Source organism: Macrobrachium rosenbergii, chromosome 53, assembly GCF_040412425.1.
Source record: "Macrobrachium rosenbergii isolate ZJJX-2024 chromosome 53, ASM4041242v1, whole genome shotgun sequence".
Lineage (NCBI taxonomy): Eukaryota > Metazoa > Arthropoda > Malacostraca > Decapoda > Palaemonidae > Macrobrachium > Macrobrachium rosenbergii.
Genome location: NC_089793.1, coordinates 26289960 through 26307490, shown reverse-complemented (window position 1 = coordinate 26307490; position 17531 = coordinate 26289960). Strand labels below are relative to the sequence as shown.

Below are 17531 nucleotides of genomic sequence, written 5' to 3'. Positions count from 1 at the left end.
ATTTCTATATAAAATTGGAACTGATGTATAATTAACAACCAATTACATTTATGACAAAGATTAAACCGCCTTATACTCAAGCGTACTCGGCAGGTATGTATTTGGCTGCTCCTCTTATGGCATAAATTTACCAAGATATTCTGGGCGTAATTTATATGCATAATTCCTAATACATGCGGCAATAATACAGTATACTTCTATTACTGTGAATTTTTTTTCTTAATGTGCACTCATTCATAGTTTCCAGATGTTCGATTTGCTTTTTCAAGTTTTATCATCATCAAGACATGGCAGCTGATGCCTTTGTACTTAGCGCGAAGGAAAAATAATACACCTTGCGGCAAGGGTGACCTGAAGTTACATGTTTCTCTACTCCACTTTTTCTTGTTCAAATACCAATACTGAAGCCCTCCCATAAGTCATATTTACCTCAATATAACCCCTAAAGCAGACAGTGTGGGGATTCCAAAAAGAAAAGCCATAGAAGTAGACGTTAATCCTATCCTCCAAATATCTGGTTAATTCATATTGGGGCTAATCTCATAGGCCTTCTCCAGAGTATGGTGGGTTGCGTTTGTAATTCAAAAAATTATATTTAGAGTTATAAGGAACAAAAACATGTACACAAAGTTCTTATCAAACCTAAATGATCCTAGGGTTTTAAGAAAAAGTTATATTATTTGAGAAAGCTGGTAGAATATATACTGCATAATGAAAATTTTAAATGCTCCATTGTCACAGTTCCATGTAGCAAAATGGTGCACCAGTGGCTTTCCAAGATCAGCTTTCAATCTCCCTTATTTTAGCCATTTTCCAAAATTGCCAAGAGCAATTACACATGGAAAAAAAAAAAAAAAAAAAAATTCCGATATTTTCTAAAGCATTTCCACTTAACAGTCCTTTTAGTAATTTTTTTAGATTCATTACATGTTTTAAAAATTAATTTTGATGAGATTTTGTTGGGAAGAAATACTACTGCCAAACCGTCATATTCAGATGACCTTTAATTACCAACTGGTTCACAATAACAATATAAAGCAAATCACTGCATCTCATTAAACTATGAAGGAAAGGAAATTAAAACCAAATTACTAAACAAATGTCCTGGATATTTAAATTATAAAAATTCCAGTTCTAAAAGGATAAAATCACCAAAGGCTGCATCTTGACAGGAACAATGCAGTTGATTGGAAAAACGAAAATGTTTTGCCTCGGGGCCTGTTAGGGGTGTATGCTTTCCTTGTTTTTATCTTTTCATACACTAACTAGCTATACACACCAGTAAACATAATAGCTAGTACTGTCACTGTAGCCCATTATTCTTGCAGCATAACCTGCATTAATTTCTCTTTTAGATCTTTACTTGACTTTACACAGAACATGATTTTGAATATTTAATACTAAACAGTTTTACCCAATGGTTTTGTTAGTCTCACTTTAAAGTTACACAATGCTGCCAGAATATTACATTTTAAAAAAACCTTTATTTAATGTTGTAATGGTATTAAGGGAATCAAGCTGGCTCAAAAGCGATGAAATTTGAAAAATTTAAGTCTGACAATACTCCTGTAGCTACATACAGCATTCACAAACCTCTATCTGAAGTATTTCAAAATTTGCCTTAGTTGTAGTTATGGGGTATTTTCTAACTACTCAAAAAACCTAAACCAGTTATGTGTACAAGTTAATGCGATATGGTTTATTCTACAGAAACAAATACAGTAACTTCTTTCGAAATATACCCTAATGAATATGATGAGAAAGAAGAGTTGGGAGCAGGGAAGAAGGTGACATATGATCCCCTCAAGGCCAAATACTATGGGTGCAATCTTCCCTGTTAAGATGTCAACACAGTGTTAGCTTCTTTTTCACAAAATTTGCATTACTTTCGAGCATCACCACATAATATCCTCTACAACCATCTTCAATATTGTGTGTTTCGACAGAACCTACACTACAACCTTTGGTGCATCAAGAACTAGCATGTGCAACATATTTTGCAAAGAATCAGGTTCCACATTCTTACGAGCCCCGTTGTATCACGCTGTCCTGTTTAAAAGTTAAGGCACTTTTGTTCATGAAGAACACTCAGAAATTCTTACTTCCATGCAAGACTCTCATTTTGAGCCTTTTGACATCCATTTCTTTATTCTATCCACCCTTTTTTTTTTTCTGGTGCTCATGAGGTTTTACTTCAACACTGCTGCACATCTGAGGCGAGTGGCATCCATTGTCCTTCAGCATCTGCGAATATTGATATTTCATATGCTCTACTGATGCTTTTCAATTTTGGGATTTCCTGTTTGTATCTTGTAACTTTTGAGGTTAATTCATCCTTATTCACTACAACCTTTAAAAGTTTGAGTTACTTCGTGGTTATTTAACAGCTTTATTTAGTGTGAAAGGTTTCCTTCAGTTTTCTATTTACTGTGTCCTAATCATGTTATACTGTTTGTGTTGGTGTCAGTTTTGTAGGGGTCAAACAATGTTTGCCTCAACAGGACTCTCCTTCTGCTAGGTGCTTGTTGAGAGAGTACAAGTTTCACTCAACTCCACTCCTGACTTTTCTATGGCAAAGCACTCACTACCATAGCAATCTTGGGGATCATTCTGTTTTGCCTTGAAAGTTATTCATATTCCTGTCAATTAAAGCTGACATACTATCATAAAAGATAAGAACTAAAGCCAACAGCAATCCCTGGGTATATTTAAGGGCAAATAAATAAAAAGACGTCATGGGATAGAGAGGGGCAAAACATTTCCCCATCAAGTCTCAAGGCACACTGATCCCCCCCTCTGTCCTGTGCTGAGCAACTAAAATTGCCATAAGTCATTTATGGACCATCGAAGTGAAATAAACACCTTTCCCACTAAATTCATCTAAATCGTATGGCACTTAACATTAATACTTATATGAGTTAGCCTGTCCATCACTCACATGTTATAGATCATCTTATGATGATGCCCATCACTTAAGGGTAACTTCAACGGAGCTGTTCACACCAGGTGAACCAAGTAAAGTCAAGTCACACTAATCTGATTCAATTCAATTCCCTGACTTGGCTGACCAATTTTTCCATCATTCATGACAAGTCCACGAAGGTGTAAACACCATGCTACCAGACATCTCGATAAATTTATTACAAGTGAAATGCTATATATGATCCTTGTAATCCTATGCACCAATATTGTGATTAAATAATTGCTTTATGGATGGAGAATGCTACTGAAATGAATTGCACAGACAATTAAACCAAACCATTCAATTATTCACTGATGCATAGGACTACATATGGTAGACCTATGTATTAGTGGATCATTCTGTCCTGCCATTCAACAGCTCCATGCAGTGATGCTCAACATTCTCAAGGTGTCAAAAATGACATAGCTTCTACAATGGGCCTTGTTCTTCTTGCTGGTTTCAGTCTCATGACTGAACAGTGGAAATCAACTATGATCAATGTCACTAAGAGAGCTAAAATTTTCAGGCTGAATGGAAGTACGAAGCACACAGGTACTCTTAACTTGCTTCAGATAACCCAGTGCTTGTCTCCATGAGAGTGTCTAGTACACCAAATTTCATAGCTCACATTCCAAAAGCATATTATACTCTTTGCCTGGCTCTGCTCATCCTATGGTTGAATATCTTTTTGGAGTATTGTAGGTCCTTGCAAAGTTAAGACCTCAAGCGATTGGCCTTCAGAGTAGAAACTTCATCTCCAATGAAAAACAATGCCTTGTATCAGCAATTACCTTTATACAAGTGTGATACCCTTTACAATTATGGAAAAGTGAGCCTGCACAAGGTGAGCACTTCAGCAATCAATGTTTGCTGTCCTTATTTTCATTTGGATCAATGTGTTCTCAAAAAATTTTATTGCTACCATATTTCTCTCTCATAATGATCATCAGGTTTCATCTAAAGGCATCACTGTACTTGTTTCTTCGACAATCTCTAGCACCGGGTACTGGCAACTCAGTCAGTGTGAAGAGATTATTCAAAATAACTAGTCAATGAATAGTATCAGATCTATTTACTTGGAAATGTAGCCTAAGGGTTCATTGCCATTGCTATGTACAATAACCAAAGCATGGGATCAGATTATAACCTAATCTTATGATGCTGCAGATACTGTAAGTATGCCCTACTGATTACTAATTGATTTCACTATCATTTAACAACTTTACCTACCTAAGCTCTCTTCCCTTAGAGGGATTCAACATGGAAGAAGCTCTTTCCACTTATAGCTTGTGAGCTTTCTGCTTTTGTCCCCATTCAGCCCTGACTTCATATATGTACCTTCTACTTTTCTGGGCCTTCTTGCTTCCATCCTGCTACTTATATATATACATGATTTATAAAAAATTATCTTCCTCTTCATTAATGCCTATTCCATGTCAATTTTCAAGACCTCAATCTACTTTCCAACCAGTGAACACCACTCTCTCAGCAAGTACCTGGCTTTCAAAACACTCCAAACATGAATCTCAAAATTTCTAGTCACACTCTTTCAGCTGTCTCATTTTCTTTTGAAGCTGTTATATTTCTGCTCTGTACATCAACCAAAGGCCTTATACCCCCTAAATACATTTTTTTTTTTTTTTTACTATTCATACTAATTTACCAAACTCGAGCAATTCCCCAAACCCCTTCCATCAAGGCTGTCACTCTTTCTGACCTCTTAATACCAGCTTCAATGTAATGTTCCCATAACTGTATAAAGTTAAAATGTCATAATAAGACTGCTGCTGTCAGCCTTGAGAGGCTTGAAAACATTTGATTGTATAATTAATGGGATAAATTTTTTTTGGAAAAACTAAGCACCTATCAGACCTTTCACAAATCCATATGCAACTTCATGTGCTGTCTACTGTATATGTCTGAAGAATTTGGCAAGGTTAGGTGTCACATTCAATTCAATCCTTTCTTGCAACACAAGCAGGCACATGAACATTCTATGAAGCTAACTTAGAAAAGTTAATAACCTTCCTGGCTTATATAATCCTCAAGTTTGCATATAAATCAACAATGATCACTGACTGTCTAGACCAATCATATTAAAAACTATGAGAATAGTGGAGCCTAAAAGAATAGTGGAATACTGACATCTTAAATCTTTGGACTTGTGAGTCAGGGTATCAAGTACTGCAAATAAAGTACAGATGTTAAATATCTACAGTTTAACCCTCACAGTCTGGCTATATATGTATTAAACACACCCCTAGACCAGGCTAAATTTAAGGATGGTCCATAAAAAAAATAAAAAAAAAAAAAAATAAAAATCAATGGAAAAGGAAGATATGCATATGCACATGGTATAAAAAAAAAAAAAAAAAAAAAAAATCTAAACAATTTTCAGTACCTTACAGGAGAAGTTGAAAGTGAATATTTCCAACACTGCGCGGGGCCTCTTTTCCAAAAGACAATCGTATCAATATGTTAATTTTACCAAGTTATAAGTGTTTTTCTAATATATTTTTTTTTATTTTGTAAAATTATAATTACAGTTAACACAATATCATAACAGATAAGAACTAAAATCAATAACAAATTCTGAATATATTTATTTTAAAATATTTACGAGACATCCTTGGAGGGGAAAGATGGACAACATTCCCCTGTGACATCTCAAGGCAAACTGACCTCTCTCCCTATACCGATTAACTATTAAGAGTTGCGGTAAAAGTTGCCATGAGTCATTTATGGCCATTGGAAGTGATCTGAACACTTTTCCCGCAAAATTCGTTCAAACTGTATGGCGCAAAATCTCGAACATATGTGTATGTTAGCCGGAATCCACCCCAAAGCTATATGTAAAACATGTATTTTACCTGTCCACAAGGGGTTAAACTCTTCTGGTTTCTAATCTTATTGGATTTAAAACACTGCATTATTTTTTTTTTTAAACTGACCACAAAGAATGAAGAGGAATCTACATTACAGAAATTTTGGATCCACAGAATGTAAGCCATCAGTCTGGTTCAAAAAGGGCAATAGAATGAGACAAATGTAGTTTACAAAGGTAACCAGTCCTTACAATAATAAAGAATAGTTATAGTTACACTAATAAGCAAATAAAAAAATAGTTTACCAAATAGCAAATATACGTTCTTGATCTAACAGCCAACATGTGTAGTTGGGTATGAACAATATAAAACATTATCTGCTAAGATTATGCAGTGAAAAGTAACACTTGTCAAAGAGAAGTTGATAACCATACTCACACAACAGCAAGTAAATTTCCCTGAAATACCTGTCACCAAGGTACCTACCCCATGTATCCCTGTATCAGAATGTTCTTAGTCAATTCACCACACACAGATTATCAAAATCAATCATACTTAATACAATGAAAGAACTAGATATTAACAGAAAACCATAATACAGCAATGACAGAGTGCAGAAGAAAAAAAAAATTAAAAAAGGATATTCACATGATTCTAGGAAATACAAACTCAAATTAACCTGACCTAAACTCACCCTTACTCAACATAAAAAAAAAGGCTCATTACCATTACAAATAAAACATGCAATATTTAGGAAGACAATAATTGAAACAATGAAGAGATGAAGAATTCATACAAAGAAATTAGCAACAACTTCAAAGTTGGAAACTCATGTCATAAGCCATAGAAACAAAGATATAATTTTATCTAATTTGGTTTGATAATTGTCTAAGTATGTCATTACTGAGTAATAGCAACTGTGGCTTATTGCAATTTCTGGCTTCAACCATGAACAATGTTAAATTATGGCATATGCAAATACAGTAAGCATCAATGCTCACTGTACTAAACCTGGAAATGTCAACAAGCAACTACAAATGTAATGGCAACATACAATTGCTATTTAAAACACCCAAAACCAGTGTCTTACAACAAAAACCAATACAAAAACCATTTAAAATATTGTGTGCATACCCAGAGACCTATTTTGGAATTTCAGAAAAAAAAAAAAAAAAAAAAAAGAAGAAGTCTAGTAAGAGCAATGCCAAAGAAAGACAGAAATATCCCCCAAGAGGTTGACATTCTGAGGGATATAGAAGAAAACATGCAATGCACAAAGCAGCAGCAGCTGAGTTCCTAGAGTTGCAAAATGAATACCAGTTTGCCAGATTGGTTTGACAAAATGTCCTTGATAGGATTTACTCTTTTAAGTTTACAGAAGAAGGTGCTAATTCCAAAATTAACAAAAGCTGATCATAAACTGAACCGCTCTTTCCAAAAACCAAACAGCAAAAAATGTAAACACCAAAAATTTCCAAACTGGCAAACGCAGTATGTCTAGTTTCTACTGTTAGTTATCAACTCATAACAAATTGTGTTAGTAGGGTGCTATATTTATGTTGTTGGGATTGTTCTGACGGATGTTATAGGATGATGTGAGTGATGATCATGAAGTTTTTAAATACTTACAACTAATAAAACCTACCAAAACACTTCACAATAATTCCAATGTTAAGTATATCTGCAACCCTAATTTAAGTCAAATTTCAACTTATCTTCAAATTATATACAAAACAAAAACAAGTCTATGTTTCTTGACTATTCTCTAAAAAAAAAAAATTAACTACAAAAAAATTAACAAAAAATAAAAATACATACCTCAGCTCTTTTTGGATCCACTGGTCACGCTGCTCTTTGGAAGTAAATTGGCTCCCACGACCTTGTTTTGCATACAACTCCTTCCGCTTCTGATCTTTCAGCGACAACCTAAACGATTATTGTAAATAAAATCAATACCCTGGTATAGCTTGTAAAGCTTTGCAATGCATTATTACCAATACCATTTCTGTTCAAAAAGACTGCCACTAATTAACAAGACACTTACTCGCGCTGTGCTTCATCTTCCCTGCTTTTCATTTCTTCATATTGAGGTTTGATAGCTTCTAATTCTGCTTCTTTCTGAGATATGGTAGTCCTTAGTTTTTGTAACTCTTTCTCTGCCCTCTCTTTTGATTTATTGTCTCCAAGTACCTCATCAGCTAAATCTTTGATGGTGAATTCCAATTTATTCTTTTCTTTTAGCAATTGCTGTTGCTCCATGTTATAGGTATCCCTTTCTTCTTTAACCTGTGGAAAAATTAGTGTTTTACTATTAGCTTTTACTCATAATTCAACGTTCAAGCTTAGTTCTTCATTGGAGGGGTGGGTAGAGCTCTCGGCTAGCACGCTGTTGGCCCAGCATTCGGCTCTCCGACCGGCCAATGAAGAATTAGAGGAATTTATTTCTGGTGATACAAATTCATTTCTCATCATACTGTGGTTCGGATTCCACAGTAAGCTGTAGGTCCCATTGCTAGGTAACCAGTTGGTTCTTAGCCACGTAAAATAAATCTAATCCTTCGGGCCAGCCCTAGGAGAACTGTTAATAAGCTCAGTGGTCTGGTTAAACTAAGATATACTTAACGTTCAAGCTTAATAACCATGTAAAGTATACAAATTTAACGCACAACCACCCTCAGAAAAACTCGTCTTTACATTACCATAAAATGAGGATTTTAAGATTTCACAGATTCCCATAACAATATGACAAATTACATTTTTAATATCTGATTCCTAGAGCAAAAGGCAACCTTACATATTTTATTCTATTGGCAACAATCTTAACCATTATCTTCAACACAACAGTCCATCCCACACACCAGACATGATTTGTAGCTCATCTGACACGCTGGAAAATCCTGCAACTGAATACAGTATTCAGTCTCCACAAAATTCCTAACCTTATCAAGCATGTACTTTATAAATTCTAATTATGAGATTTATCAGCAAAATTTATCACTACTAAAAAGGTAGCTAACTACAAGATTATCATAACTAATGAATAATTTAGGTTAGCTGAGGTTTGAAGAGCTGTGGGGATACTAAACCACAGCAATTCTCTAGTGATAACATTACTGCCAGAAGTAACAACCTGGACTAAACAACAAAACCTGATAGTAAACTACACATTTGCAATCACAGAATTATTCACCCAATCTATCTAGTTACTGTGGTTTCCTACTCCAGTTTGATTTCATTTGATTTAGGAGTTTGTTCCTCTGACGACTTGGTAATGCAATTTTTCCACAGCTGTATAATGAAAACCAACAGTAGCCAAACAAATTTTTTGTTTTTGTTTTTTAGCCCAATAAAAATGTTTGCCAATCATTATGAAAGTTCATAGACACAGAGATATGCTTAAAATACTCCATGTCCCAGTTGAGGCTGGGGGCAGTTTCATTTCTTAAAAGTGGAGACTTTACTACACCCACAAGTGTTGCATCATCAGCATACTGAACAATTTTGTTTTCCAGGCCAACCACCATGTCACTTGTATCCACTAAAAATAACAGTGGATCAAGACCACTGCCCTGTGGAACTCCTGATACAATAGGTCTTGGTTCACTAAAGATCCCATCCAAAACAACTTGCTGCTGCCTACCTGTAAGGAAATCTTGAAGTAATTCTAAAACATATCCACCCACTCCAGGGGGTTCTAAGTTTATAAATAAGTGCCTTGTGATTTACTAAATTGAAAGCAGCACTAAAATCTATCTGAATTAATCTGCACTCAAAACCCTTATCAAGGTTCCCTTGCAAATGGCAAGTCAAGTCTAAAAAGAGTATCGCAGGTACCTAGCTACTTCCTATATGCATATTGACTACCAGCAAACAATTCTTTAGATTCAACATACTTATATAGTGGCTTAAAAATAAGTTTTTCAGCAACTTTGGAGAACACAGGGTGAATAGAGATTGGCCTGAAGTTGCTGCAGTCTGCAGATATGCCACTCTTTGGAGCAGGCACTGAATCATTAAGCTTGAGCTCATCTGCAAAGATTCTTGGGAGACAACATACTTGAAACTTTTTTTAAAAAACAAAGTGAAGAAACCATTAGGGTCTTCTCCACCCCAGCTATCAAGATTATCCAGAATTTTCTTAATATCCCTGGAGTGAAATGCAAATTTTGTAAGAGGTTCAGGATGACAAGTATCAAGGAGAGGGACATCCTCAGTTGTATGGTAAGTTTTATTCCCAGCATGGCGAGACTCAACAAAAATGGTGTCATTATTATTTGAACGATTTCGTCTCCATGCACTGAATTCTGTCTGTCGTGATAGACTTGTCTACATGTATCATCAAAACATGGTTGGTCATTTGTCCTAGATTTGATGACCTTTCTACGGACACATATTAAAATAGCCATCAGCATTTTATTTAACCTCTTGGGATCAGGATCTAATATAGCACCTGAAATATTAAGTGCCTGACAAGCTTTAATAATGTGATCCCAACTGGCTCTGGATTTCAACCAGACTTAGTGAACTTTGTGTTCAGTAATCAATTCATTTTCTAATTTTACATAAGTACATGTTATCTGAGCTAGGTTTTGGATTCCTTGAAATTTTACTTTGCAATTTTTCTTTATAATAAATTATTTGTTTCTAGAAATTGTACACCCATTTTGTTGCCATTCAATCCAGACAAAAAATTCTTTCAATACAAGAGGATTCTTTTGTGGGGCATCTCTTACTGAATGTTATCTGAACTATAAAAATGATGATTAAAATGTTGAGAATTCCAGAAGTATACAGATTAATATATGAGAATTCCAAAAGTATACAGATTAATATATGTAAAAACTGAAACAGAAAACTAAGTCCACAAATGATGAATACGGCCACCAATGCCTCATGAGATTATTTTCAAACCACCATGCGGTCAACCCGTACCTCCTACCATAAAGCAAGCTGGCAATTTTGTCAGCAACACTTTTTCTCTATGAGTGAAGGGGATGTATAAAATTTCATTGCAACATGTGTTGAATAAAACAAAATGCTAAACATACCTGAGACACTTTTGACTTGACATCTTTCATTTCTTTTGATAATGTCTTAATAGATTCTTGAGCTTTCTGCAGTTGCTGCCTAAGTTTCTCCTGCTCAGCACCAGAGTTCTTCCTTTGGTTCTCCATCTGTTATGGTGAATACAAGAGTTAATCAAAGTTTCTAATAATCTGCAAAACATAGTGATATCGTGTAAAATTCAAATGGATTTAATTTCAAGATGCTACAATAAAATAAAACTACAATGAAACCTTGCTTATCCATATTAATGGGGGGACCTGTCTGGTTTCACAAATTATCCAGATTTACCAAAAAATTGCTACTCTTGGATACTAATTTTATGTTTACATGTTTAACACTTGTGAAGTTTTACCAAAGCAAGTAGCAACTCCATCCTTTTCACAAATATCACAACATTCTTACCCAAACCAAGTAATAAAAAATATCACCACTTTCAGACTTACCTATTTTTGGAGCTACATAACTCCAATATACCACACTACTAAATACTACTGCACACAACTCAATCATGTCCAGTAATTACTGTAATCAGTTATGCTATATGAAACAATTTTATCCTTTCATCAAGAATACAACTGGCGAGATTTTTGGTGAATACCTACTCATCGTGTCCTTATTTGTTTTAAAATAAAGCAATTTTTTTTTAATGACACAAGAATGGGTAATGTCATTACTTATACAATTCGGCTCTAGGATGGTCAGGATGGAAATATCCTCATCATCCAGAATTCTAGATAAGGTTTTACTGTATAGAAACTTCTTTGACACAAACCCGCTATGTTAAACTTACGTCCTCAAGTTTCTTCCTTGTTTCTTTCAGTTCCCGGTCATGGATTGTGTACTCCAATGCCCTCCTCATCTTGTCATACTTCTGATATTCTTTAAGCTCTTCTTTTTCTTCCTCTAGAGTCTGCAGTCTATCTTCTATTGTTCTTAAAAATTCCTCGATCTTCTCTCTTTTGCTTTCAGTTTCTACAATAGAAATTTTTAATTAGCAAATATAAAAAGTTTCTATTATAAATTTAAATCTATGATTACATTTTGAACTAGTAACACTGTATATCAACAAATTATGATTTTTAAAGTTAATTGTACTTCTAATACCAAATTATGTGATTAACCTACTTGAAGATACATTACAGAATTAATCAGCAAATAGATTTACCTTTTAAGATTACTTTTGACTCCTCTCGTCTTTCATCATAAACACGAGTTCCAGCAACCTCTCTCAAAAGTTTAAGCCTCTGGGAATCTGGGGCAGTTGCCATTTGATTGATTTTACCCTGTGAAATTAAAATTGTATTACTAAATATTTCCAAAGGAAACAGCACTCCAATTTTACAAATTATCACTCAAAATCTGATATTTCATATTTTCTATGTTAAAACATTTACCACTACTCAACATCATTATCATACCTGTTTAACAATGTAATAGGGATTTGATCGAGAAAATCCTGCAGACTCTAAAAGATTCATCACGTCAAGTTTGGTGACTGCCTTCCTATTAAGGAAGTACTGGTCCTTTTTCGCACCGATAACTCGACGAAGGCAGACCTCATTTTTGTCAATCTGCAAGTTTCAATGTGAATGAGTAAAATTAATTGTGTCCATTAACAAAAATCAGCATGCAGTAAACCCCCCGGATTCGTGTTCTCACAATTCACAGACTCAGCGATTCATGGAACTTTCTGTGGAACCTATCTATAAATTATTCATACTAAATACTGTACTGTACATGCATATACATTTTATAAAATAATGATTTACAGTACTAATTTTCAAATATTAATAAGTTTAATGAGATTAAATAACATTACATGATGAAAATAATTCTCTCTCTCTTTCTCCCTTCCTTTCTCAGTTCTCTCTCTTTTACTGAGATAAGAAAATTTTTATGCATATGTAATATGTATGTTTATTTGTTTTGTATAAATAAATAATTTACTAATTTTCAAATATTATTAATGTAACCACAGCAAAATATCAATTCATTAAAAAAATACAGTGAATTAGTAAGATTTTAGTTCAATCCCTGATCTTTTTCTGTATCCGACTTGGGGGAGGGATATAAAATTATATATATATATATATATATATATATATATATATATATAAAAAAAAAAAAAAAAAAAAAAATCCCTGGTTGAAGTCTCTCTCTTCTTCGTTTTAATGTACTTTCTCATCTACTAATCTATATTATGTTCTTTGTATTTCATTCTCTCTCTCTGCGATAGATTTTTTTATGCATATGCAACGTACAGTATATGTTTATTCCTTTTGTATACTGCAGTTTTATAGATAAATGTGATGTTACTTTCTTATTAATTTTTTCATATTTTCCATGCTATTATTACAACACTTATGCATTTCTACAGTAAATCATGTAAAATTTTAAAAGAAAACATCGATTCCCAGTCTTCTACAAAAGCTTGGAGCAAGGGGGGGGTGTAATCTAACAGTCAATTATCTTGACATATTGACCAGAAGGGGAGGAAGTGTTGCCCACTTACAGTCAAATATGTTGTCAAAATACCCCTACAAATTATACTGAAAAATCTCTCTCTCATGCCAAAGGATAATCAGAATATGAGAGATGGATGGATGGATAGATAGAAAGGGAGAGCGGTTGATAGAAAGATTTACTCTGTTATTGGCTGGAAGGGTTAGAAGTATGTACATATATATTTCTAAGGGTAAAATGATAATAATATAATTTCAAAGATTAATACTTTAAGGTATATTTGATGTAGGATGCTAGCTTAAGGTATACATTTGGTAGTGTACTTGAACTTTCAAGCTGAGTAGTTCTAAGTGTTTTTAGTGTTAACTATTCCCGGAGAGTTGTGATACGCATCACCGGCAAATACAGGGGGTCTACTGTAAAACCTATTTCAATGTTTATCTGACAAAGCATAAGGGAGAGAGTAAGAAAAATTTTACATATAGCATGGGCCTTTAAAACACTTACTGGTATTCTGCCATCAACATTATCAAAAATGATCTCCACAAACGCAGAGATAACTCTTGGTCCAGTACCCTCATGGAGCAGGGCCTGGCGCTGCTCAGCTCGTAGGTGAGAGAACTCATCACTCAACACAAACTGAATTGCTGAAATCATAAAAAATTCACAGAAATCATAAAAAATTCAGATAAACTTGTCAAAATCAAGTTCATTAAAATCCTATCCTACTCATGATAAGGTTGTTACCAAAACATTTTAAGTTCAATATTCACACTAATGGATAACTTAAGAAATAAAAGAACTTACCATAAAAGAAGTTACTCTTCCCAGATCCATTCCTACCAACTGAAAAGAAACACAATCACTGTTATTACGCTTGACACACAATATATTGTACCAAATTTTCTTCGGATGCAAATATAAGTACCTTTCAAAACACTTAACACTTGAAAAAATGTAAAACAATTTGTGAAATATTCTACTCACCCACCACATTATGCCGAGGATCAAAAGGTTCTATAACTGTTTGTTCTCGGTAACTCTTGAATCCCTGAATAATAATCTGAAAGACAGAGAGACCTCTAGATTAAGACTCCAAACAGCTACAACATTATAGCACTAGTAATTATTGAACTCTTAAAAGTATTTATAAATTGTTACAAATGACAGCTGCTACTAACTAGTTACTGAATCAGTGGTACCTTACAATCTGTCTCTACAAGAAAAATCTCACAAGTATCACCATTAGGGATCAGTCACTTATAAAATATTAATATTTTCCTCCAACCTGTTTCTAAAAAAGCACTCTATAAATAAATGAGCTTGCAAACACTTGTGCCCCCCTTAGAGACTGAGGTCTTCGCTCTTGAAATACAAGATGATAAAATAATACTACCAAATTTACCAAGTCTCATAAATTTCTTTAGGCTTAATTTTCATGTAAGAAAACCATAAAGTACACATTTGCGGAACCTCCAAAACCGCAGTGCAAAGGGTTAGGCTATAATTCACATGTCAATGAATTAGGCTATAATTCACATGTCAATGAATTATTACTATCAGCCACCATACAATACATGACAGGCTATAACATACTACAACTTTTCCACTAAAATGATCATGAAAGTAACCACCAAAGAAATGTCAAAATTTCTCAGACACAAGAAAAGTTTGCTTTTACAGATCATCCTCTGGACTAGCTAATACTGCCAACTATGAAATAAAAAATAGCCATTTTTGAAAAGTTATCTACATATTTTTGTCTAAAACCATCCATTTGCAAAACCATTTTCTAGGCATTTACATTCCGAACATAGAGCGTTGCATTTTCTCGATAGGGGGAGAGAGGAATAAATACTCCATTAGATACCATCCAGTTTGACTGAGGTCCTTTTAGTAATTCTACTAATGCACAGAACAATTGTGTATGTGATAAAGTTAATTTATTTGACCTCGAGATGGATTGGTTCAGGAGTTTTAAAAGAATGTATGGAGGCAGAGCCATGCTGGAAGTAAGAAATTATGAGAAAGTGGAGGACAATGGTGACAGACAACAAAATCCGGTTCCTTAAGAACTGCATAGCAGACTGTGTGGCAACGAAATCGCTAGACAAGATACGAGAGCGAGACACTGATGAACATCCATTTCCCGGTTTTGTAGAAGAGATCATGAAGGAAGACAAAGGAAGAAAAAGATTGAATTGGAAGAATTATGGATGAAAAGAAGAAAAATTAGGGGAGAACTGACAGCTTAGACAATGTTTTCAAACGAATTGCCGGTTATGTAAAGGTACGTGCCCTGCCGTAGTTCTCAGCTACATGAGAATAGAATCGTTGCCATTTTCGATAGGTCGGGGTGGATAAAAAAAGGGAACTTTGATTTACTCAAGAACATTTCCAAGGGACTCCTAAGTAGGGATGAAGTGCTAGTGTTAGGATATGGCCTTAATTCTTGCATGGGGAACGAAATTCACGATTTCATTGAAATGTGTAGAAGCTTAAGGGAACTAGATAAGAACAAAAATGGGGATGAAGCAGCTTTTTGCAGGGGGCATGTGGGCGATTTAGGTCGAACATTTGTGTTTCCGGAGAGGTTACATAAGGCCCTTGATAGATTAGGAAAATACAAGGACATAAAGATTTGTAAGGCAGACAAAGGGGGAGCGGCTGGAGTAATGGATGCCATAGAATACGAGAACAAGTTAGAACAATTGCTAAACGATGAAAACACATGAGGCTTGCAACAAAAAGCCAGACATTAGGGGGGTACAGTGCAATTTTAACAAAAAAGTAAGGGAAGCATTGACAAAAATCCAGGACAAAACTAAGAGAAAAGAATTAGAACAGAGTAAAATCAGTGTAAAGTCCAGAGATCCCATATATTTATGGAAGCCCTAAGATCCACAAGGAAGGGTGCCCGCTAAGACAGATCGTGGCATCGACAAGATCACCGCAGAGGAGGCTGGAGAAATTTCTTTCCAGCATAATGGGAAAATGGGTAGGCTTAGTATCCGAAGGGCATTAAAAACATAACATGAACCTGATAGCTGAATTATCCAAAATTAACATAAAAGACTGTAAATTTGTAAGTTTGGATGTAACTTCCCTGTTCACAAACGTACCAGTCAAGATGACGATGGAAATAATTAAAAAGAATATGGAGGAGGGGGTTTATACATGTGACATAGATCATGAAGTTTTAATAAAACTGCTAACAGCGGCCCTCAGCATTAATGTTTTCAAGTGGGGCGAAAACCATTATATACAAAAACATGGCATGACCATGGGTTCAAGTCTTTCACCAATCCTAGCTACTATCTTTATGGAACGGTTTGAAAAGGAAGAGGTGGGCAGAGTAAATAAAGGAACTTAAATATCTTAAAATGGGTAAGATACGTGGATGACATCTTGATTATTTACAAGGGAGAAAGGGATGATCTACACAAGTTTTTAGAAAATATAAATAAACTAAACAAGGGAGAAAGGGAAGATCTACACAAGTTCCTAGAAAATATAAATAAACTAAATGAACACATCAAGTTCACAATAGAATAAGAGAAGGAAGGAGAAATTCCTTTCTTGGATGTCCTGGTTAAGAGGGAAGGGGAAAATTTAAAATTCAAGGTATACAGGAAGAACACACATACACCAATTCATACATACATAGGTTCTTCAGTAATAGGAAAGAAATAAAAATAGGAGTAACGACAGGGTTGGCCATCAGGGCTTATAGGATTTGCAGTCCCAAATTTTTAGACGAAGAGCTGGATTACCTGAGGGAGAGTTTTAGGAGATTAGGCTACCCTAAGTATTGGTGGGGTGGGCACACATCAAAGCAAGGAAAAACTATTTTGGGGGAGGGAAAGGATAGAAAAGGAACATTTGATAGTGGAGAAAATAATTACAGTCCCGGGACAACAACTCTGTTGCACCCATCAACAGAAAGCTGGATAATTTCACACGGATAGGCAGCTACAAAAAAACACCATTAGGAATAAAATAGTTAGAAACAAAAGTGGATTGGAGGAAGAGATTAGGGGGTATATATGGCAGCGTGTCTAGACTGTGAAGAAGGGTACTATGGTGAAACTGGCAAATCATGTACAGAGCGCAGCAAATAACATCTGCAGAACATAAGGCATTATAATCAGACGTCGGCAGTTGCCAAACACTGTTGGGAAAATTATCATAAAATATCTTGGGAAAATATGAGT

The 17531-nt window shown here is 34.8% G+C and overlaps 1 protein-coding gene across 3 annotated transcripts in view; it reads right to left on the bottom strand.

Moving 5' to 3' along the window:
* SMC3 (structural maintenance of chromosomes 3) overlaps positions 1–17531 on the bottom strand; it is a 49494-nt gene that overhangs the window by 14217 nt on the left and 17746 nt on the right. For all 3 annotated transcript variants that reach the window (XM_067096907.1, XM_067096906.1, XM_067096905.1), the window contains exons 2-10: positions 14305–14380; positions 14125–14163; positions 13825–13964; positions 12273–12425; positions 12020–12137; positions 11645–11826; positions 10836–10961; positions 7832–8073; positions 7606–7713 (exon numbers count right to left, since the gene is read on the bottom strand). In XM_067096907.1, coding sequence (XP_066953008.1) covers positions 7606–7713; positions 7832–8073; positions 10836–10961; positions 11645–11826; positions 12020–12137; positions 12273–12425; positions 13825–13964; positions 14125–14163; positions 14305–14380 — 1184 coding nt within the window. The remainder of the gene's footprint in view (positions 1–7605; positions 7714–7831; positions 8074–10835; positions 10962–11644; positions 11827–12019; positions 12138–12272; positions 12426–13824; positions 13965–14124; positions 14164–14304; positions 14381–17531) is intronic.